Here is a 22,349-nt window from a genome sequence, read left to right on the forward strand (position 1 = left end):
GGAGCCCAGAACTGGACACAGTACTCCAGATACAGGCTCACCACAGCTGAGTAGTGGGGAAGGATCACCTCCCTTGACCTGTTGGCAACACAGTTCCTAGGGGCTTTGGCTTTCCTAACAATGCCTCTGCATATTCCTCCCAGGTTACCTGTCCCTGCTTCCACCTTCTGTATATTTCCTTCTTATATATCTGGGTTTTAACAGGAACTCCCTGTTTATCCATGCAAGGCTGCTGGCACTTCTGCCTGTCTTCCAGCTCATAAGGACAGACTCCTCTTGATTTTGGAGGAGGTGATCCTTGAATCACCTTAAATCATCACTACCTTTCTTGGACTCCTCTTTCTGCAAGGCCTTATCCCATGGGACTTTTTCAAGCAGATTCCTGAAGAGGCCAAAGTCCATTCTCCTGAATTCCAGGGCTGTGATCTTGCTTTTGTCCCTGCTCTTTCCTCTCAGGGTCCTGAACTCCTGTTTTGTGGTCACTACAGCCAAGGCTGTCTTCGACCTTCACATCTCCAAGAAGGCCTTCTTTCCTTCTAAGTATAACGTCCAGCAGAGCACCCTTCTTCTCTGGCTTCTCAACCACTTGTGCCAGGGAGTTATCTTTGATATTTTCCAGGAAGTGCTGGATTGCTTATGCTCTACTTTGTTGTTTGTCCAGTAGATATCAGGTGCCTAAAATCTTCCATGAGGACCAGGGCTTGTAAATGTGAACCTACTTCTACCTGTCTCCAGAAGGCCTCATCCACTGTTTTTTCCTGGTGAGGGGGCCTACAGCAGACACCACTACGATGCCACCCATAGAGGCACAGAATCATAGAATCATTTAGGTGGGAGAAGACCTTTAAGATCATCAAGTCCAACTGCTAACCTAACATGCAAGCCATCGCTCCACACTCCACTACTACATCATGCGCTCTTCAGCATGCATTCCTGAGCTTATGTTGTTCACCTTTAATCCTTAGTTCCATTCTAGGTGTTTTTAATCCTACTAACTCTTAAAGCTTTCATAATATAATTATACAAAGCCAAGTTGGATCGAAATATTTGTAATGAAGTCATTTGTTAGAAAAATGCATGCCAGGAGTTAAATCACTTTTATGTTACATTTGTTCTCAATTACCTTTATGCAGGTGTTGTTTTGGGGCTGCACCTGTGGAGCTATTGGTGACTCACATACAATGCAAGTGGGTGTGTTCATTGGCACAGGATGTCTGCATTCAAGACATGGTGCCATCTGAAGAAAAAGCCACAACACAGCATGTTAAGGACCTCAATGAAATCATTAAAGTTATAATGAGATTTCAATATTTTCCTATCTGGAGTCTACATCAGCAGCAAAGTCACTTGAAACAAAGAAACTGACAGCAACTGATGCTGATATTGATCCCTAAAGATCAAAGGCTATTGAGAAAATATGAACACATCTGGAAAGACAATGCTGAAAAGGTACTAAATTAATTTTCAGTAAAATTAAAATGCTACTGTAAAATATGTACAGGTAATTGAAATCCTCCTAATTACGAATCTCCTAAATCTTCGTTCGCGAAGCCTAGCCATGATGATGATGATGAATTATGAATCTAATCTAAACAGGCAGTGAATCTTCTCAGTCATTACTTAAAACTACAGCATTACCCCAGATAAGATATCTTTCTGATGATATAGGAAAGGAGACACACCATTGACTTGTTAGATCAGGTTATTATCTCCTGGGAGGGGCTTAGGGAAGACAGTTACAAGCACCACTGCAAAAACTTTGTGCTCTTACATATGCCCACACATGCCACTGTTTAAGGTTTCAGGAATATTAGATGGATCTCCTAAAGCTATGACATAAGCACTAGTTATTAGCTAACTAACTGCACTAGTTAGCGTTGGAATAAGATACATATTTGACACAGGCAAATAAAACACAATTTACTTTTTCATTGTTTTCCCTATTAAAAAACATGGCAGTTGAAGAAATCTATGGTTAATTTTGCTCATCATTTGAGAGTTTCATCAGCTCTACTGCTAAAGGTATTTAGCAGAACAAAACAATTAGAACAGAACTTCCAAATGAAAGTGCGACTAAATAACAGGTTTGCCAGCACTGAGTGTGTAACTTGCAGAGGATGTTGTTTACTCCAAAGATGATGTGTTGATTGTTACAACATTTTGCTGACCTGCCTTCCTTCAGGGAGTGGGAAGCGATGTACTGGCACAGGTGGGATAGGAGATCCACATTTCTGACAGAAGTGAGCCAACGGATTAGACAGGCGAGGTGCAGAACAGTGTGCACATCTGAAAATAAGACCAAACTAGCTGAGCTTGTTTTAGTATTGCACTGCTGCATAATAATTAATAATCTGCAACTTGTTGTGACAGGACTTAGGCCACTGATTTCTCGGTTGTGGTTTCCAAGCTGTGGTGGTCTACCAGACCATACCCCAGCATTCATGATATGAAGTTCTGAATTCTAAATAGCTTTGCAGAGTAGAAAGCTCTCTGGCTGCTATGGAATTTCATACTTTCTTCCTCACCATGAGGAAGAAACATGTGAGGTAAACAGGTCTCCTGACATGCAGTCTGTATCAGGCCTCACTGCTGCAGCATGGGGAACCACTGACATAGATCACAGAACCCTTCCAATACTGATAAGCATTACTATTCTGTGAGACTACTCCAGTGAGCAGTTTTCACCTGCAGCAGTAAGGCTGTAGTATAATTTGAAAAGATAGTTTATCCTCTGACTCTACAGGTCTTAGAAATTTTTTTTAAGAGATGATAAGGCAGTTGATAACTGTGTATGGTAAAATGTAAATAAAACGACATTTAAGAGAAGGCCTTACCTAGATTATATTATTCAGTTATGAGCCAGTGTCTGTCTTTGCTTTCCTAATGTTTATAGAGGCCCACAGTATTACTAACTTGCTTGCAAAAGGTTCAGACACTTTCCGAAGGACAAATATGTTAAAAGGAGAAGTCACTTACTTAAGGAAATCTGTTTCCCTCTGGATCCTTGACACTTCTGTGCTTGCTAAGCTTTTCTGGTTTGTCACTGCAGAAGAACTTGCAAACTGAAATGAAGTTACTTCTTTAGCCCTTAGAAGCAAATATTTGCAAAATGCATATAAAAGTAGCAAAATCAGCTGAAGATGCTATTTGAAACAACAGGAAACAGTGCACTGAAATGCACTGCTTTAAGGAGCATCAACTATACTTGATTCCCCCATTAGCTGCCTTAAGGACCCAGAGCTTCTTCCAATAAAAATAAATCAATCTCCTGCTATTTACTTTCATGACAGCACTACTGAATATTGAGTTTCGAATATTAACTTGACAACATACAGCAGTAGGTATTTGCTAATTGCACATTCAGTAACATATCAGAAAAGAATTAGTAGGAATGTTAATTTTCTTTGCCTGGTTTTGTCTATACTGATAACTGTAAACTGCTTTGGGCATTCCTATTCTAGTATGTCATTACCATTAAATTTAAATCAGGACTGTAAAATACAGACAAAGGCTGAGAGATCTGAGAAATCACAGATCTTCATTTTTTTAGACCTCTGTCCTGATGACAGTCTTACACAGTTTTCTTCAGCACCCCTTTGCTTACCTGTAATGATTCTGTTGGTGGTGCTGAGACAGATTCTTCTCTGTACTCTGTTGTTCCCAAATGACTGGCAAGGAGCTGTGGTCCTTGCAGGGATCTATGAGAAGTCTTTCTTTCTGTTTCCAAGATTAAAATTACAATTCTGTTATTCCACTGTCATTCACTTCATGCAGCTAATATATATCTTAACACGAATATTACATACTGGAAAGACAATGCTGAAAAGGTACTAAATTAATTTTAGCATATTAAAAAATGTATCCGACATCCAGATTTTGGGTTCAAATAAGCTGCACGGAATTACAGGAAACTGAACTAGAAGAAACATCATGTCTCTCTGAAAAAGCCTACTTTTGTATTTTTCTTTATTTACAGTTTTATTCCTTCCTTCATGCTCAGAAAAACCCCAGCTCCTAAAAGTAAATTAACGAGTAAACAGTAGTACAATTCCCTGCTCTTAAACAGTCCCATTGCCACTGCCATAGAGTAACAGACTTTACCTACTGCGAAAATCTGGTTTAAACTCTAATTTGTGCTTTGTGTATTTATTTTGGAATCTTACTGCAAGCAAACAGAGTAAAGAACTCTGTAAAGGATTTGTAATCCCACCAATTTAACAGCATTTTTTGGCACAAAGAGAAATACAGACTTGGGTCTTGTTATGTTGCTGAGAAATTAATAAGTTTTTAAGAAGTAATATGAAATGTATGGAAGGTAAGTTTTGTTCTCTATTTGCAGTGTTGAGCAGAGGATGTTTTGTCCTCTGAGATGGTTTTAAAATTACCTATCTGATACAAGAGGAAAAGGTTACACTATTTTCTGCTAAAACAGAAGACTATCTCAGTTTTATGAAGTAATACTGTACCTTGAAAGTCTTGGGGTGTTTCACCCCAGGCAGGCTTGATTTCCACATTCAGTCCATTCTTCCTTGATTTTGTAGTAAACATTCCACCTTCCTTATTCTAAAAGGCAATTCGATTTGAATTCCAGACGAAATTTTTGCTTTTGCTCAAATCCTCTCTTGCTACATATTTAAGCTATTTATTTTCAATGCAAGCATTTGAAAAACATCTATTATAAAAGTATTTTTAAAATATTTGATGTGAATTGTTCATAAAATACCACTGGGGAAAAAAAGTGCCCCCTTTAAATTTTAATATTACAAAAAGGACCAAAGCAGCAAAGATGGGCAGACAGAGAAAATAAATATATTAATAGTATAGACAGTTTAATCTCTAACATACATATAATATTTTATAGTCACATAAGGGGTTACAATTGCTAAAACTTACCCGTGCGGCTATATCTTTTAGAAAATTCTTGTCATCATCTTCAACAGAAAAAAGGATGTTTGGTTGCTTGTACTCTACCAGAAACACCTTTGTTACGACTGTACTCTTCCTGCAGTCCCTGAAAATCAATGTTCACAAACCCATGTGCAGCAACGAGCCACTGATGAACATGGCTCATCCGGCTGAACATCTTTTCCAAGGTTGCCAGTTACTACTTCAGTTGATAAGTATAATCCTGGGCAATACTTAGGTAATAAAAAATCTTCAATTTGCTAATACATGTTAAATTACAACAGTAACATTGAAATTGCTGTAAATGTGCAAACCACTCAGGATAAAAACATACTGGAAACAAGTGTTAATCTAGGTAGTGATAAAAAGAAAATACACATAGGCCTAGGTTTTGCATGTCCCTGCACAGGGAATATAATGTTGTTATATTCCAGCGCAGACACAAATGAAGGCTACCTGCAGGTGCTAACAACAGGGAACAGCAAGCACAAATCTCCAAGAGGAGTGGGAGTTTCTGCTCTGTTGGAAATAAAAGATAAAGCAACACAGTCCAGACAGAGAATTTATGTGTCCTCTCTCTGTCTCTAAGTATGAAGTTAGTTTGGACAAAGTCAGTGGCTGTGCAGCAAAATCCAGTTTTCTTTCTATGTATTGTATTTTCACCTTACCCAACACTGTACTTAAGCTGTGAGGTTTGGCATTCTGTACTCCTTTGGGAGAAACTAAGCAAGTTCCTGGAAAGACCAGCTTCTATAAATCCATTGAAACACTGGATGACCCCAGAAAACACCATACTGATTCCTCTGGTGTTTCTGATGACCACACTCAAAAGGATGAGCTCTAAGTACAGTATATTAGCTTCTCGCCCACAGCCTCTATGGATCATTGGCCCACACCCACAGCCCAGGAGATAAAACATCAGAGAGATAATTCAACCGCACAAACACTTGGTGGATAAATAGTATTATGAGAATGCAATGTCAATGCAATTCCTAAAGATTATTTCAATTGCAAACTGGTTGTGGAAAGGGGCATTTCTCATTTGCAAGGTATGGAGTGCCTTAAACAACATGGTTACAAGCTATGACTGAGATATCTGTCCCTTGCCAAAACAGGACTAAAATAAATAAGTTACTTACTTTGTAACTGCTAGTGCCTTGACCACTATTTTCCCAACTGGTAATATGATAGGACCCTTATACTTAAAAGTGTTACACTCTCCATAGCCAGGTTTCCTAATGAGTTCTGGTTTACTTCCATCTAAAGTGTAATAAATAGAGACTTCAGGTGTATCTGAAACAGAGAAAGTAATTATTCAAACTGTATTCAACCTTGGAAAAACAAGCTCTGCACTCCAGAGTACTCACTACTGTGCTTGATTTTTGTCACCTAAACAAAATAGAGCGGTTCCATAAATGACTGAATGTTTGGGACCAAAACTCTTTCTACCATGAAATATCGGTTACTCAATAGACACAATTTCATTATGAGCAACATTTCTTATATCAAAGTAGCTGGGCAATGGTTTTGTATGAAAACATTACAGCAGCTTATCCATTCCAATGACAGAAAAGATATTTTCTGCCATGGTGAAAGGTGACATTTTAAAACACGTAAGGAAAACATTGGGGGTGAGCCTGGCACATGATATTTTCAAGCACTGTTTTTGCAGTCAAAGCAAAATGTAACAGCTTAAAACTTTGACCTTGGAAGCAATTAAGACTGCTAACACATTTAACTTGTATGTTGGTAATATTACTTGAATGCATAAAATTACACGCAAGTATATTTGGTGCATCAAAAGCTGTTGGTTAATTTTGTAAGTTCCTTAATGAAATGCACACTCATAAAAATCATAATCAAACGTGAAGAAAAGTATAGAGGCTAAACAATTCAAATGACCACAGAAATAAAGGTTTGACATGGACTCAAGACTCTTTTTCGTACCTGATTTTATTTCTATGAGAGTATTTGTGTCTATTTCATGTTTAGCCTTCCCTGGAAGAGGGATTCGAAGTGGTATGACCTGAGGAACTGAGACAGAGCCAGCTGTCATTTTTCTCAACAGCAATCTTTAAAATAGAAAAATAAAAAGGCAGATAATAATTTTCCTAAACAGAAGAATGCACTGAGAAATACAGTCTTTTAACATGATCTCTTGTCCTCGTTTTTTTCTCTTAAGAGAGAACATTGGATTCTTTAAACTGTTATTTGTCATTAACATTTGCATGATTTTCACACTGAAAAGGGGCAACATCCTACTTCCAACTCATTCTCCTGTTGCAGAACTGTGAACAAAACTTGAGATGAGTACTGTGAGGGAGACTCCAGTCTCTCCGGGCAATCTGTGCTCGATCACCCGCACGGGCAAAGTTGTTCTTCCTCATGTTCAGGTGGTACACCACCGAGAAGAGCCTGGCTCCATCCTCTTGACATCCACTCACCAACTACGGGCGGATCAGATCTTTACCTGACCTGAGGGAGCTGATAGCTTTTCCCTCAAGGCCCCGCCTGCTCTTGGCACACCTGGACCAAGACACGCTGTGCTCTGTTTCAGCTTCCTGGGACCGCATCCCTGGCGGGAGACACACGGTCCCAGCGGCATCCCCAGCGCGCCCGGCTCCCGCCACAGGGCGGCCATGCCCTGCTTTCCGTCCCCTCCTGGCCAGCCTGGTCCCCCGCCCCGCTCCATCCCTGCTATGCCAGCCCCGCTGCCTCCCCGCCGTGCCGGCCCCGCTCACCCGCCCGGCCCCGCCGCCGTCCCGTTTCCAGGGCCGCCGCGCGCCGGCCTCTCCCGGCTCCCATTGCGCCCCACTCCGTTGCCCGTCTCAAACGTCATCTCGCCGCGCCAGGTCGGCCGCGCCATGGCGGAGGTGAAGGTAAAGCCGGAGGTGCCCGACCCCATGGATATTGAGAGCAGGTGCGGGGCGGGCGGCCCTGGGGGGCTCTCTCGTAGCAGGTGGAGAGGCTTCCGGGCGAGAGGAGAGGCAGGACGCAGTAGGGGTGTGTGAAGGCCCGCAAGGGGTCAGGGAGACTTGTTTTGGCGTGGGGGAGACAGGCGTGGGGCGTGCCGGTGCCTTGAGGGGTGTTTTTCAAGGCCTGGGAGCTGTGTTTCGAGGCCTGAGTGTTGTCAGGAAATAGGTGCTGAAGGAGAGGGTTGCAGTTGTTTGAGGTACTGAGAGTTTCGTGCTGAGAGATGCTTAGGTGGCAGTGGGGGACGGGGTCAGGTCACCTTTGGCTGCTCTGGTGGTTTTTTCTGGTCTTGGAAAAGGGAATTGTGGTTTTTTTAGATGGAGTTGTTTTGGTTTTTTTCTTAAAGGTATTTCATCACTATTTGCCTTCTCTGACTAGTCACCAGTTCCTTTCCATTGGAACCTTTTGTATAATAAAACATACAGGGAGCTTTAAATCCATGTTGTTAATAATGAAAACAACACAAAAGTAAAATAGAGCACCACGCTCAGTGTTGTCAGCAAGAGCAGAGGTAGTTGGTCCAGCAGCTGGGGCAGGTTTGTATTTGTCAGCACAAGGGAGTAGATGCTGGGTTCCCTCGAGAGACATGACCAAGAAACAGTCGCTGGATACTTTTGCCCTGAGTTTTTCTTGTCACTCTCTTCCATCCTGACTCTAATACTTGAATTTGGTTTCAGGTGCAACAGAATATGACTTTAAGCTTGCTTTTCTCCTCCTGTAGGATTATTGAGCTGTGCCACCAATTCCCTCATGGTATCACAGACCAGGTGATCCAGAATGACATGCCTCACATGGAAGCCCAGCAGCGAGCTGTGGCCATCAACAGGCTGCTCTCCATGGTAGGGGGATCTCACCTTCCTCATTCTATCTCAGCCAACCCAGAGCATGTACATACATACTCTGTACGTACAGTTTGCATGTTGGGCAGGGCTAGCAGATTGATCCCATTGGATTTAGCAGCATTTACCATGATATACAGTTGCCATAGTTTACTTTTGGTAGCCATAAGCACTAAAGATTGCTAAAGTTAATTAAGGTGTGCCTCAACTGACTCTTTCCAGTCTGCAATACAAAGTTAACATGGATGTGTATATCGATGTGGATCACTGGGTGAGGAAGCTACCACTGAGAAGTACGACATTTAGGTTTTTTGATGTGTTTAGAGTTTTTTGGTCTTTTCACTATGTGTTACTTTGTAAAGCAAAATGTGTTACAATGGTCTAGAGTAACAGTTGGGTGTAAGTATAGTTGCAGGGGTTCATCAGATGGAAAGATGGCCACGGGTGATAACCACAAGGCCTATTAATGATCAAGAATTAATTAGCTGGAGAGAAAAGGATGGATGTTAGCCCATGCTCTTATATGTCTTCTCTGAACCCCTCACAAAATCCCACGGTTGTGGATTACTCTGATAACATGCAGGTGAAACATGTCAAGGAATTTTTTTGTATTTTCTGTAAATTTCCTGTGCCTCACTGGGCATTTCTCTTTACTGTATCAGGAGTCACCCTAAGATAGGAGCAAGGATCACATTCAGCTACTCCGGCCAAGTGTTCAAGAATAGAGAGTAGCTATTCAGTCTTGTTGGGTCAGTGTAGTGTAAACTTGAGTAGCAGCTAAATGTTCAGGCTCTTTAAAAGATCAAGGTTCCTTTTGGTTCCATACCTAGCTGCTTCCTGAGCATGTTGAGTCAGGAAATAAAACACTCGGAGTGGTGCAGTCCAGAGAGCACTTTGAAAAAGAGGGCAACTTGCTTCTTAGAAAGAAGGATAGTGGAAAGTATCCAAACTGAGCAAGGTGTGGTGGTTGGCTTTTGTTGTTTTGTCTGGGTTTGGTTTTTTTTACTAGCTGAAGAAACTTCTTAACTTTGATCCTATGATCCATACTAGGTATCACTGGAAGTAATCTTTCTCTTTTTTGTCTTTCTGTTATAAATGAGTTCTGTTATAGGTGTTACTAAGTGTGTTCAATAACTTTGAAAGGGCTGTCCAGATTTCCTAATGAGGCTTCAAAGATAGTTAAGTCTTTGGAATTTGTTTAAAATTGATGCTTAGAAGTGGGGAGTATGTGGGAAGATCTAGAAAGTACTTCAGACATGAGGGTAAATGGCAGTGAGAGCTCAGCCTTAATAAGCATCAGGTACTTTGATTTAATCTTCAAGTACCTCATCTGTAGCAGAGCACTGAAGTGTGAGCTTCAATCAGCCAGGTAACGTAAATCTCTAAAAAACAAGATTGTAACTGTAGGAAAGGATCAGCTGGCAATGAAAATGTTAATTAATGCTGTTATACAGGGTTACACTCTTAGGCTTATCTAATTGCTTGCCTCTTGAAAATAGGAAATAAGGATTTTCCTGGCCTAGGCATAAGTGTCCAGAGCAGAAGAATTTTTCTGTGTGTGAGAGATGCCCTTAACTTGCTTCTGAGAGTCACTGCCCATCCTAGTTGGCAGCTTTCCAGTGATGTCCACTTAGTAAAAAGTAGAACTTTGAACAATTCCAAGTTCCAGTAGCAAAGCTTATACAGTAGAACTCCACTGTGATTTTTGGATTGCCATGCAAATGAGTGTTTTGTTGGAAAGTGAGAGTAAAGTACACAAGAACTTGATGTCCCTCCTACCATATGAAAGTTAGGAGAAGTAATAGGAAGTGCATCGATGTTGTGGGAAGGGTCAGGAACTATTCGTTATTTCTGACAGCTGATGATAAGTGGATACATGTCAAGGAAAAAAAAGATCCTCAAGAGTATTATTGTACTTGTAGGGAGAAAATATTCTCAAGGCTATTATTGTTTCCAGTGGTTAGAAATGTTAGTTTTCTTTCTTTATTATTTAGTTGACATTAAATAAGTTTTTTATTTTAGAATTTAAGAATATCCTTTGCCACCTTCTGAAACAAGCTCTTTGAAGAAAAGTAAATGCGTTGTGCCCATCTCTCTTAGGGGCAGCTGGACCTTCTCAGGAGCAACGCAGGTCTCCTGTATAGAATCAAAGATTCTCAAAATGCGAGGTAAGCTTGTGTTTGCTGGATAAATATATTTGGAACACAATTCTGCAACTCATGCAGCATAGCTGAGAAGTCAGTCAGCAGTGTAATGTGGAATCTGTCACATGGATGTCACAGAACATAAGTGCGTGTTTCAGGAGGGTACACTTAACTCCCCTGAGCTCACCCTGAAATCTGTTTTAGGTGTAGTGTTCTCTACTGAGCAGAAGGTGCCATGGGACTATAGCTCTAACTTCCTAGCAGAGTTGCTGGTCTAAATGACAGCAAAGTGATCTCTGCAGACATATGTATGTATATGCTCAGGTGAAACCCAGCTGAAGCCTGACCAAACCTTCTGCTAACTGGGGTTCTGTGAACTTCCTCACTGCTCGTGTTACAGGATCAGCACTGATATTCACAGCTGTCCCAGAAGGCCACTTGAACTCATGCTCTTTGATTTATTAAAATGTACCTCCAAACCATGTCTTGCGATGGCTATGTAAACCTGAGTAAAAGATGCCTAGACATACTTCTGGAAGGAAATATGCTTCAAAATTATCCTTAGTGCAGGTGTATCATCCTTTCTTTCAAATGCTTTAGAAAAGGATTGCTGAGTTCATGCTTTCTTGGACCAGTGAAAAGGCATGTTCTAGAGTTAGGAGCATTCTACTATCCTTCTGAAGATGTTCTGTCTAGAGACAGATTATCTTAAATTCTGTTTCGTGCTGTGTTTGACTTTCTGAAGTTGTGTTAGTTTGTGACCCCAGGTTCCCCATTGTTATGACAAGTTGAGTGATTCCTGCTGTACTGGTTTAAAAGTTAACCAGCAGGGGAAATGAACTCAACTCAAAAGAGAGACTGCAAGTCAGAATAACAATTTAATAAAATAATACAATAAGCACGACTACACAGACAAGCAATTGGTCTCAACCCACAAAACCCAAATGTACAACCTGGCACCCCAGGGCACAAACAAAACAGTGCTCCCTGGGCCCCCCCCTGAGTCCAAAGCAAAGGGAGAGGGGAAAAAAAAACCTGCTGGTGGGAGAGCTGTTGCAGTCCGGCCAAAGTGGTGATTGCAGTCCAGTTGAGGGTGGTGGTCTCAGTCCGGCTGAGAGCGTTGAGCTGCAGTCCTCCTCTGGATCCCACGAGAGGTGGAAAGGTTCTGAAACTCCAGGTTTATATATTCTCCAGCTCAGGCAGCAATGCTTAGTCCCTCCCTCAGAGCGGGGAATTCCATAAAAGGGTGTGAGGGTGCTCAGTCAGGGAATTCCACAAAAGGGCATAAGGACAAGAGCATGGGGGGGGGGGGGGGGCCCCGCGGGCCTCTCCTGACAACACTTTTTGGGGAAAGGCGTGGGGGGGGATATAAAACACACTTTTTTGGGCTACACCCATCCAATGATGAATCGGTCCCAGCTGTTCTAACTAGGACACCTGCTTAGTCACTTTTTTTCTTTCATATTCTTTCATTTTTCTTTCTCTTTTCTCTTTTCTGTGGCTTCTCACTGGCAAGCTTGACTTGATCCAGAGAGGTTTACTGTCATGTATTATATTTGCCAATGGCTGGCTTACTGTGTAGAGGTTTTTTTGTGCATTGTTTTTTGGGTTTTATAGTACTTGTTTGTAGTTTTAAGAAAAATCTCCATTTTCTTTCAAATTTTGGACCTTTCAAAAATCTTGATATCTGTCTTTTTTTACAGTAAAATGAAAGGCTCTGACAATCAAGAGAAGCTGGTTTACCAAATTATAGAAGATGCAGGCAACAAAGGTAGTTTAAATTATGATTGTGAATGGTACTAACTCTGTTTGCTTATGGAACCATTCCTATCCAAATTTGTAAATGCTTGCCATACAATACAAATATAAAACTTTGAGTCCCCATACCAGATCTGTAGCTAATGTTCCATATATCTGCTTTTTTAAAAACGAAAGAGAAGGTGACATGTTTCTCTGTTAAAATAACCTGTCCTGGTTGATTTTTGGGAGGGGCTCTTTTAGAAGACTTGGAATAAGAATTGCAAGTTATCTGTGGGACTGTCAAGCCAAAGTATCTGCAGAACACTCCCTACTTAAAAGAAAATGCAGAACCAGGATTTAACAGGTGTCCTGCTGGCAGAAACCACTGCTAATGACAGAGCTTTCTTAGCGTTCATTGCACACTGTGGTTGAGAGTCAGAAGGTAGAACCAGTTGTCGTATTTTTGTTGAAGCAAACACTACTTAGTTACAAAGAAGTACTAGTCAGTAAGAGCGTTTCTGTGGTGCATTCATGTTGGCAGTGAATGAAGTCCGCTTGTAAGAGCTCTGGGAGGAGAGGTAAAGGGCAAGAGGACAGTATGGTGGTTGTGATATGTATGTCTTGCTTTTTTCACTTGTTTGTTTTGTCCAAATCCCCTCTGTCAGTTCCCTCCCTTCTGCTAGGAGTGTTAGGGATCAAGGATACATCCTGTGGTAGGCAAGTGTTGTGGCTTTTGGTTTGTGAGTATGTACAGAAACAAATGGTTCTGTCTATTTATTTTCTGTTCATTTCTCTGTTTTTAAACAGGTATTTGGAGCAGGGACATTAGATACAAAAGTAATTTGCCTTTAACGGAGATCAACAAGATACTGAAAAATTTGGAAAGCAAGAAACTAATTAAAGCAGTAAAATCTGTGGCAGTGAGTATTTTGTGACTTTTTAAAAACAATTTCAAACACTTGCTGCATTCTTTTGTATGCTTTTAAGAGAGGACTGGGAGCAGAGAAACCTCATCCTACCTGCAGCTCTTTCACTGTGCACCAGTGTTTGACTCTGCCTTTAGTGTGCAGGTTTGAGGTGCAACAGATATGAGAGGCTATAATTTTTATTAAATAACCAATATACTATTAATAAACATCACTATTAATATACAATTCTGTCACTCTTCCCCCACTATTAATTATATACCATTACAATCAAATTGGAGTTTTAGTTCTCTCAGTTCTTTGTTGCACACAACTGTTATTACAGTTCTGCTACCCTTCACAAACCTCCTTGCACTGCTTGTTGCTAATCTGCAGTTCTGTCACTGTTTTCCCCTGCACTCCCATATCTGGTCTTTAGGACATAAACCTAGGGCAGAGCCTGCTGGGTTTCCCCCAGCATCCCAGTGGGCTTGGGTCCACAGGTCAGCTTCTTTGCTGTCTGTATGCATCCACAGTCCTGCTGTCTGCTTATCCTGCCCTCTCTTGTTCTGACTTTTACACCTTATTCTCTTCTTGTGTTTGTTAACTCTCTTTTCTACCACTCTTTCCTCCTTTCTCCACTCAGTCTCCACCCAAATAAGCAACCTGTCCATAATTACTCTTTCTCAATTGGTCCCAATGTTGCTGTTGCACAATCAGGTATTGCTGATATTGAAGCAAACTCAGCCACACTAGTGATATAGTTACCTAGCTGCAAGTGGCTTTGCAAGGTTCCTCTGGATCTCCTGAAACTTCCTGCAGTTATCTGGTTCATACTGGATTTGTATTGTTTACTTCAAACAATTTCCAAGACATTTGATTCTGTTTCAGTCTTGGTTCCTCTACTTTGTTGCAGTTATTCAAGTTCCAGCTACTTTCCTATTGCAAACAGTCCACGTACCAGAGTAGGGCTTATCCTTTTCTGTGTTTATCACACTGTTACAATACTTATGCAGTATCCTGTTCTCCCTTACCTGCCTATTTACAAATCGTTTGTGTTAGCCTGTTCTTTGGACATTCTTCTAGTTTTCAGCAGAGATTCTGTTTTGTTGTGGGGTCTGGTAAACCAGATTGAAATAGAGAAGTTGGACATAGAAAAGCAGTAGCTTTTTCATGTTCTTTTGAGGGATGCTGGCTTTATCTAATCATTCAGGGGATGTGACACTGCTGAAACTGCTTCAGTTGTTGAGTAATTCTTTGGACAACTTTTGGATAACCATTGTCCTTTAACTGACTGCTACTCTCAGGACTGAAGCAGCATTCATTCCCATTCCCCTCGTCTAGGTGTGGCAGGAAAGAGTGGGCTTGCAAGGGCTAACATTAGCTGCAGGGTTTAACCACATAAATCCTTGTCATCCGTGCATGGGTTCAATCCTGCAGAAACAGTCAAAAGCTTCTCCATTACATTTGTCTTTGCTGTCTTTTAAGGACACTTTCCTGCTCTCCTTTGACTGCAGAGAGGGATTAGAGTCAATAGAGTAAAATTAAACTCAGATCTTCTGTGAGGTTTGTATTGTGTCCGTATTGTTAGCAGGGTTCTCTCCTCTAACACTATGTTATAAAATGATTAGGAATCTCTTTATCTCTCTTTTACCAGAGGGTCAAACATGTTAAGGGTAGCTTGAGTCAGCTGAATTGCTGTGCGTGACGTATAGGAGTAATGAATTATCTGCTCAGATTTTCCTTTGTCAAGGAATACTTTCACCTGTTGAGAGCTGTACCCTTTTCTCTAACAGGCATCCAAGAAGAAGGTCTATATGCTGTATAATCTGCAACCTGACCGGTCAGTGACTGGTGGCGCTTGGTACAGCGACCAAGACTTTGAGTCTGAATTTGTGGAGGTGTTAAATCAGCAGTGTTTTAAATTTCTGCAGAGTAAGGTGAGTGTCAATATTCAAGCCACCTTCCATTTGTGTTGTGCAAGTAATTATTTTCTTTATAAAACTGGTACCAAACAAGGCTTAAATTTTCCATAGGTGTTAGCCATTATTGCAGCTAGATTGGCAATCTGTACTGGACTATTATTTTTGTCACAGCACATGTGATGGTGTTGCATTTTAATGATGGATATTCTTATAACCTGTCCAAGGAGTGATGCCTTTTATCGCCGACGTCCAATGACAAACTAGGCACCAAAGTACACAGGACCAAAAAATCTAGCAAAAGTCACTGTGTTTCCTGCAGAGCTCCTCATTTCTGAGAGGGTAGAAGACAAATCAGCTAGCTCTGCTTAGAAGACAATTGTCCCTAGTCTAACTGCAGGAGAAGCCTGCTGTTCATTAAATATGTCTGCAGTTTGCAGCATTTGTCTATTCCATTAAAATATGTTTTAACTGGCACTAGGTACAGCAGAATTTTTTTTTTTTGTCAACAAAATGCCAAATGCTGATATTCCTTCATATTAATCAAATTGCAGTGTACATTTTGTGTCATTTAGTATAAAATTATATTTGGTTGTGCACTGCATTGTCTCATATACATCAGTCTTAAGGATATGGCTTTAAATGCTAAACATGTCCCAGAAATCAACTTTTATACTTTAGTCTGCCTGAAACTGAACCATGAAGGAGGCTCTTGGCAGTGAGTACTGACTATAACTAATCTTCGCTTTTTTTCTCAGGCAGAGGCAGCTCGAGAAAGCAAACAGAACCCCATGATACAGCGAAACAGTTCATTCGCCTCGTCGCATGAGGTGTGGAAATACATCTGTGAACTGGGAATCAGTAAGGTCAGAACAGATTAATCTTATTACAGTTCAAATTGTCAGTGCATGACTTGCTATGGGAGTTGGGTACTGCAGATTATGTGAAGGTCTTGTAAGTGCCTTAGAACCCTACAGTTTAGTGGAGGTGAGCTTTGAAGCTTTATTGCTTTTTGGGGAGGATCACTGATGACCAGGATTCCAGGATAGCTTGTACATCTGGGTTTTCAAAGATATATAAAAGAATTAGCATTCATGTCCTTGTTAATCGTCTCAGCTTGTTTATATTTTATCATTTCTCTGAAGTTTACCTGTGCATTTCAAGGAGTTTTAGGGGAGAGAAAAAGAAAAGGAGGGGGAAAAAAACCTTCACAATTATTGGTCACCATCAATAAGTGTATCTTCAGCAGTCTTGTCTATTTCTTCTTTCACAATTATTTTCCTGCAAAACTGGAACTGTATCATGCTAGGATGATGTAGTCACTTCAGATGCATAGTGAAGTTCTTTTTGGTAAACCAAGGCTAGTGCAATTCATAAGTGCTTGGTAGTTAGGAGGTAGTATTAGTATTTGCTTTTATTTTTGCATCTGCACAATCCCATAAAGTTCCCAAGTAAGAATGGTGCCTTTTTCTGAGCTCGGTTAGAATTCTAAGGATTTGTTACTCATGGTGTTTGCTTATTTTCTCCTTGCAGGACTTACTGGCATCCATCTTTCCTAATATTTCTTTTACATATTGTTTCTTAGGTAGAGTTGTCAATGGAAGACATTGAAACTATATTAAATACTCTGATATACGATGGAAAAGTGGAGATGACGATTATTGCTGCAAAAGAAGGGACAGTAGGCAGTGTGGATGGACAGATGAAGTTGTACAGAGCCGTTAGTTCTCTCATACAACCCACTGGATTAGTCAGGACACCCTGTGGACTCTGCCCTGTGAGTAGCTAATTCTGTGTATGGTTAGATGTGTGCATGCAGATCTTGAATATAGTCCTGCAAATGGCCATTGCAAGGTTCTGCCCATGAGCGAGCCTCATGGTTTTCTAAGCCAGCTGTGCTTAAGAGTTGCCCGTGATGCCTTAGCTATGGTGTAAGAGGAAGGTTCTTTAGTTGGTCTAAAGCACCTGGTCTACCAGGGTATTTCCTACTTACGTCCAGTCTCTTTACTGAACAGTATGTGAAAGAATGCTGTCAAATGTAGCCTGTTCCAAATTATATTTCTGATCCCAAGTGTGCCAATGTTTTTAACAAGCTAGCTTATTTCTGTCCAGCTTTTGGTCTCTCTGCCCTGGACTGTAAACTGGTAGGTAGGTAAAACTTGCCAGCGTGTCTGTTTGCAGCATTTACTATGGGGGGATCTGTTTTGCTCTTCTTCCTCAGAGCTGGCTAGATTTTGGCCTGTGTTAGACTAATGCTTTCCTACTGGGGAAGAAGCAGAAAACATGTGAGCACTATCTAACAAAGTAATTACTCTGCTGACACAGGGCTTTCCTTTGCAGGTTTTTGATGATTGTCATGAAGGTGGTGAGATTTCTCCATCAAACTGTATTTATATGACAGAGTGGTTGGAGTTTTAAAGTGAAAGAAAACTGTAAACTTGATTCACAGCCAAAGTGACAAAGCAGCTTGCTTTTTTTGAAAGTGGACTTGTAAATTTGTAAGGAATGTCAGGACATGGGCAACTTTGTTTTAATGATATATAAACCAGTAATGTATCTGTTGTGTGAGCTGTCCTGTGAGTGGACTGAAGATCAAAGCTGAAGTGGAAATGTAAAGCCATTCTCATACAAAAAGTTGGTTGTGTGGCTTGAAAAGTGCCACAGAACATCTGAGTGGTGATACATCACTTCTGAAGATTGTGTTGGGTGCTCCACAGATGCTTATTCTGAATGAGAGAAAAGAAGCCATTAGCTGATCAGAAAAACTTGCTAACAAGTGGTACCAAGAATGAGATCCCAAACTTTGCTTTCAGACTGATACTGCTGGTGGATGCTAAAGTGCTAAAGCTCACACTTTTTTCCCATGATAGCTTCCATCTAACTGAAGACTAAGAATCTGATGTGGAAAAGATATGTCAAACAGAACTCATGGATTCTTTATTATCTTTCTTACCTGTTAATTTATCATTAAAACTCTGACTTTTCTGATGTATATCTTTGCTTTATTTCCTGTATTGATGCCTGGTGCTGCATCTGTTGCATTTATTCCTAATCAAATTTCTAGTAGTGTGTTCTGCAGCTGCATCACATACATGGATACTGTCGTAGTTTAACAAGATTACAGCTTGGAAATCAAGAAACTTCAGGTGGAAGTGTGGAAAAGGAGAAGAACAGCTTTTTATTAACAAAAGCTGAATAAACAACAAATGGTGCAATCAAAAACTTTCAGAAGAAACAATACAAAGTCCCAGTTCCCCAGGTGGGGGGAGAGAAACCCGTGGCAACCCGGTGGGGGGGAGGAAAGGTGGGGGAAGGAAAGACCGGTCCCGGCAGTTCAACAGCTGCTCGTAGCCTTGTGTGCCCACGGCAGCCAGCAGCCGATGGCTTCACAGCCAGCAGTGGAGTCCTTTTTCCCACAGGCAGTCCCGAAGGCAGAATACCTCGCTTTAGATAAGTCGGTCTCTCTCTCAGTCGTTTTCTGCGAGGTGTCCCGTGGGATAAAAAATTTCCTCTCAGGAAAAGAGGAGTCAGCCGAAACCGGGCTCCCCGCTCTGTCCGGTCGGCTATCCAAAACCAAAAAAAACCTCCAAACAAAGAGCCTCTCGAGGCGTGCTCCCCCAGCAACCGCGCTTCCCTGGGGAACCTCCCCCTTCCGCTGCTCCTGCGCTGCCAAGCGCGTGCAGCTTCGCTCCGTCCCCCACTCCCTCCCGGACTCCCCCCATCCCGGAAGAAACAGATGGGGAGCGCGGGGGGGAACGGGAAAAACGGGACACTAGGGAAAAAAATTCCAACATCTCTTTTCAAACCTATGACAGATACCTCTGCTGAAAGTTTGATTAGAGGTATTCTGGGAAGATATGTTTTTCACAAGAGAAAGAGTTCTGGCCTGATGATACAGGGAGAAATTTTATAGATTGTCTGAATACTATCAGGGTTGAAAAAGATGCTAATGACAGATCCATAAATACAACCTCTAACCTTGGTTTGTGATCTGAAAAAGGCACAATACTGGCTTGTCATGGAAAGAGCACAATCTTCTTTTCCTGTGATATGGAGCAAACTTGTGTTTCTCTTGAATGTGACCTCTGGCTCCTCTATGTGACTCTAGAGTGTTGTCATAAGTCTTATGCCCAGGTTAAGCCTGGCCATGGCCTTCTTGAGAGAGAGAGCTGAGTCTGGTTTTCTCTGGTAGGGATGTCCATCTGGCAGTATTACAAAGGTAATTGTCTTTGGAAAATGTAGGTTCAAATCCCAATGAGGAAGTAAACAGATTTTTGTGCCAACTATGTTGTTGGCTAATTAGTTACTCCACCTCTTTCTTAACGTATAATCAAACAAACCATTAGGGAAAATAGGTCAGTTCCTTTTTCATAAATATGAATATTGTGCATGTGTGGTACAGGCAGCTCTTTCACCATCCAGAGTAACAGAGGGCTGCAATGACATGTTAGCAGGCACGGCAGTGTGCACGTGAACTGTCAGGTCCCTATACAGCTTCCTGCCCATGGCTTCATCTGGCTGTGTCCAGCCTGTATCTCTACACAATTACTCAGTATCTTAATGATAGTCTCCCAGCACAGGGAAACAATCAGGGAGTCAAGCACCAGGCCTGTTGCATCTAGTTAATTTCAAATTTGCCTGTCTGAATATAAGCCCTCCTAGACACTGTCGAGAGGGCAATGGACAAGCACCTCTACAGCTGAGTTAGCAGCGTGCCAGGTAATCTCAAAGTGGATTATCATAGGTTTTGTAAGACAGTTTGCCAAATAAGGGTAGCATTTTCAATACTGTCCAGGAGTTTGCAGTCTCTAAAAGCAGTCTGGATGACACATACCCTCCAGGGTACATCTAGCTGAGAAGAATGCACCATATGGGAAGTATACCAAGAGAGAAAGCTTTTGGTGACCTACCCCTTCTAATTCCAAACTTCTATGCACTCACAATGGAGTGGCAGCCCCTTTCCGCTTGCAGCCTTTCAACTGTACAGACACCAACCTGCACTGCACCATCTTCTCAGCTAGCTGTTCCCTGAAGCACTTTAAGGCTGGCAGAGTCCAGAGTGTCCTCTACAGCTCCCTCCCAGTAAAGCGGGCCAGGACAAAACCAGGTGCTGGATTCGCCCTTCTCCTTGCAGCCTTTCAAATCCACACTACACCCTGGGGCTAGGCACTTTCCTTCTCACATATATGCATTCTCCTCTTCCACTCTTACAGATCTGTCTTGGGAACCATAAAGAGTCCAGCAGCTCAGCCCATGCAAAATGTCCTAACCTGCTGGAGAATCCTATAAACTTCAGATAAGAGACAGAGTTTTTAAGCTTGAAAGTATTAACCAATCAGCATCCAACATTCAAGGCTGTGAAACTACTCATTGGAAGAGAAAAGATACAACAGTAATTTATGGACTAAGATCAAGAGATGTGTGCTAAGACCACGAAAAGGACTGTAAGTGCAAAAAAAGGACGCCAGATGACAGTAAAGACCGTGTAAGAATTCCAGCTTTTCTCTGCAAATTTCCGTGGGAGAAATGGAGCTGAAAATTTTTCGCCAGACAAGAACACTGCAAGAGAGACAGAACGAGATAGCTGGGAAAGCTGAGAAGGGAAGTGCCAAGCACCAGCCTTAAACTGCACACCCCCAAGATTGTGCTGCACGTTTTCCTCAGCTCCATGTAACCTGAAGCACTTTTGGGCTGGCAGAGTTCAGAGTGTCCACTACAGCTCCCGCACAGTGAAACCAGCCAGGCCCAAACCCGTTGCTGGATTAGCCCTTCTCCTTGCAGCTGAGTAGAACATGCAGCGCTGTGTGGGGTGTTACAGTTGAAAGGATGCAAGGGGAAACTGCCTGCCACTCAACTGGGAGTGTCTAGAATTTTGCAATTAGAAAGGGTAGGTCACCCAAAGCCTCTCTTGGCACACTTCTCTTTTTGAGCTGTAGTCTGAAACTGCTTGCTTTCCATCTAGGCTATGAGATTGAGAGTTTTGCTGGTAGGAAGAGGTGAGAAGTGCAATGCAGTCATGAGCTTGGTGTAGTTCTTAGGTTTCAGGGGAAGTGTAAAATCAGCTGTGAATCTCCTTCTAGGCTATTTCGCATGGGCTCAGCTGCTGGAATCTTTTCGGTTAGCAAGTGAGATCTGTGAGAGTGGAAGAGAAGGTGAGAGTCCATCTATGTGAGAAGGAAAGTGCCTAGTCCCAGGGTGTAGTGCAGATTTGAAAGGCTGCAAGGAGAAGGGCGAATTCAGCAACGACTTTTGGCCTTGCTGGTTTTATTGTGCGGGAGCTTGTAGTGGACACTCTGAACTCTGCCAGCCCAAAAGTGCTTCAGGTTACATGGAGCTGAGGAAAACATGCAGTGCCGTCCTTGGGGGTGTGCAGTTTAAGGCTGGTGCCTTCCACTTCCCTTCTCAGCTTTCCCAGCTATCTCGTTCTGTCTCTCTTGCAGTGTTCTTGTCTGGTGAAAATTTTTCAGCTCCACTTCTCTCACGGAAATTTGCAGAGAAAAGCTGGAACTCTTTACTGCCATCTAGCATCCCTTTTTTGCACTTACAGTCCTTTTCCTGGTTTTAGCACATATCTCTTGATCCTAGTCCCTAAATTATTGTTGTATCTTCTTGCTTCTAATGAGTTGTTTCACAGCCTTGAATGTTGGAGGCCCCTCTTAAGCTTACAAATTAACTCTGCCCCTTATCTAAACTTAATAGGATGGTCAGGCAGGTTAGGACATTTTACAGGGGCTCAGCTGCTGGGCTCTTTATGGTTAGCAACTCAGATGTGCGAGAGTGGAAGAGGGTTTTGGGTTAGGATTAGGGTTACAGTTAGGGTTACGGTTAGGCTTAGGATTTAGGGTTAGAGTTAGGGTTAGGATTGGGGTTAGGATTAGGATTTAGGGTTAGGTTTAGGATTTAGGGTTAGGGTTGGGGTAG

At 41.9% G+C, this 22,349-nt stretch overlaps 2 protein-coding genes across 4 annotated transcripts in view; one reads left to right on the forward strand and one right to left on the reverse strand.

Moving 5' to 3' along the window:
- Positions 1–7,694, reverse strand: part of DZANK1 (double zinc ribbon and ankyrin repeat domains 1) — a 28,302-nt gene extending 20,608 nt beyond the window's left edge. Inside the window, exons 1-9 of the mRNA XM_027664537.1 lie at positions 7,647–7,694; positions 6,853–6,977; positions 6,045–6,198; positions 4,894–5,011; positions 4,467–4,563; positions 3,605–3,717; positions 2,977–3,062; positions 2,169–2,286; positions 1,124–1,237 (exon numbers count right to left, since the gene is read on the reverse strand). Coding sequence (XP_027520338.1) covers positions 1,124–1,237; positions 2,169–2,286; positions 2,977–3,062; positions 3,605–3,717; positions 4,467–4,563; positions 4,894–5,011; positions 6,045–6,198; positions 6,853–6,961 — 909 coding nt within the window. The 5' untranslated portion in view covers positions 6,962–6,977; positions 7,647–7,694. The remainder of the gene's footprint in view (positions 1–1,123; positions 1,238–2,168; positions 2,287–2,976; positions 3,063–3,604; positions 3,718–4,466; positions 4,564–4,893; positions 5,012–6,044; positions 6,199–6,852; positions 6,978–7,646) is intronic.
- Positions 7,695–7,733: 39 nt separating this feature from the next.
- On the forward strand, positions 7,734–18,420 carry POLR3F (RNA polymerase III subunit F). 3 transcript variants are annotated; one of them, XM_027664543.1, is made up of 9 exons: positions 7,734–7,784; positions 8,600–8,717; positions 10,818–10,885; positions 12,565–12,632; positions 13,409–13,521; positions 15,303–15,446; positions 16,187–16,294; positions 17,014–17,205; positions 17,769–18,420. In XM_027664543.1, the coding sequence occupies exons 2-9, from the start codon at positions 8,661–8,663 to the stop codon at positions 17,844–17,846; spliced, it is 828 nt and encodes a 275-aa protein (XP_027520344.1). In that variant the 5' UTR covers positions 7,734–7,784; positions 8,600–8,660; the 3' UTR covers positions 17,847–18,420. The 3 variants fall into 3 exon arrangements, with proteins under 3 accessions (XP_027520344.1, XP_027520342.1, XP_027520343.1); XM_027664541.1 differs by having other exon boundaries at positions 7,741–7,825; XM_027664542.1 differs by lacking the exon at positions 7,734–7,784 and adding an exon at positions 7,800–7,880.
- Positions 18,421–22,349: the final 3,929 nt, after the last annotated feature.

This window comes from Corapipo altera, unplaced genomic scaffold (genome assembly GCF_003945725.1).
Source record: "Corapipo altera isolate COAL_440 unplaced genomic scaffold, ASM394572v1 76, whole genome shotgun sequence".
Lineage (NCBI taxonomy): Eukaryota > Metazoa > Chordata > Aves > Passeriformes > Pipridae > Corapipo > Corapipo altera.

Coding starts and splice junctions, on each gene's coding strand:
- POLR3F (XM_027664541.1), top strand. CDS start 7,770: ATGGCGGAGGTGAAGGTAAAGCCGGAGGTGCCCGACCCCATGGATATT. Junction 13,522..15,302: donor AAGCAGTAAAATCTGTGGCA/GTGAGTATTTTG, acceptor TTTCTCTAACAG/GCATCCAAGAAGAAGGTCTA. Junction 15,447..16,186: donor TTAAATTTCTGCAGAGTAAG/GTGAGTGTCAAT, acceptor TTTTTTTCTCAG/GCAGAGGCAGCTCGAGAAAG.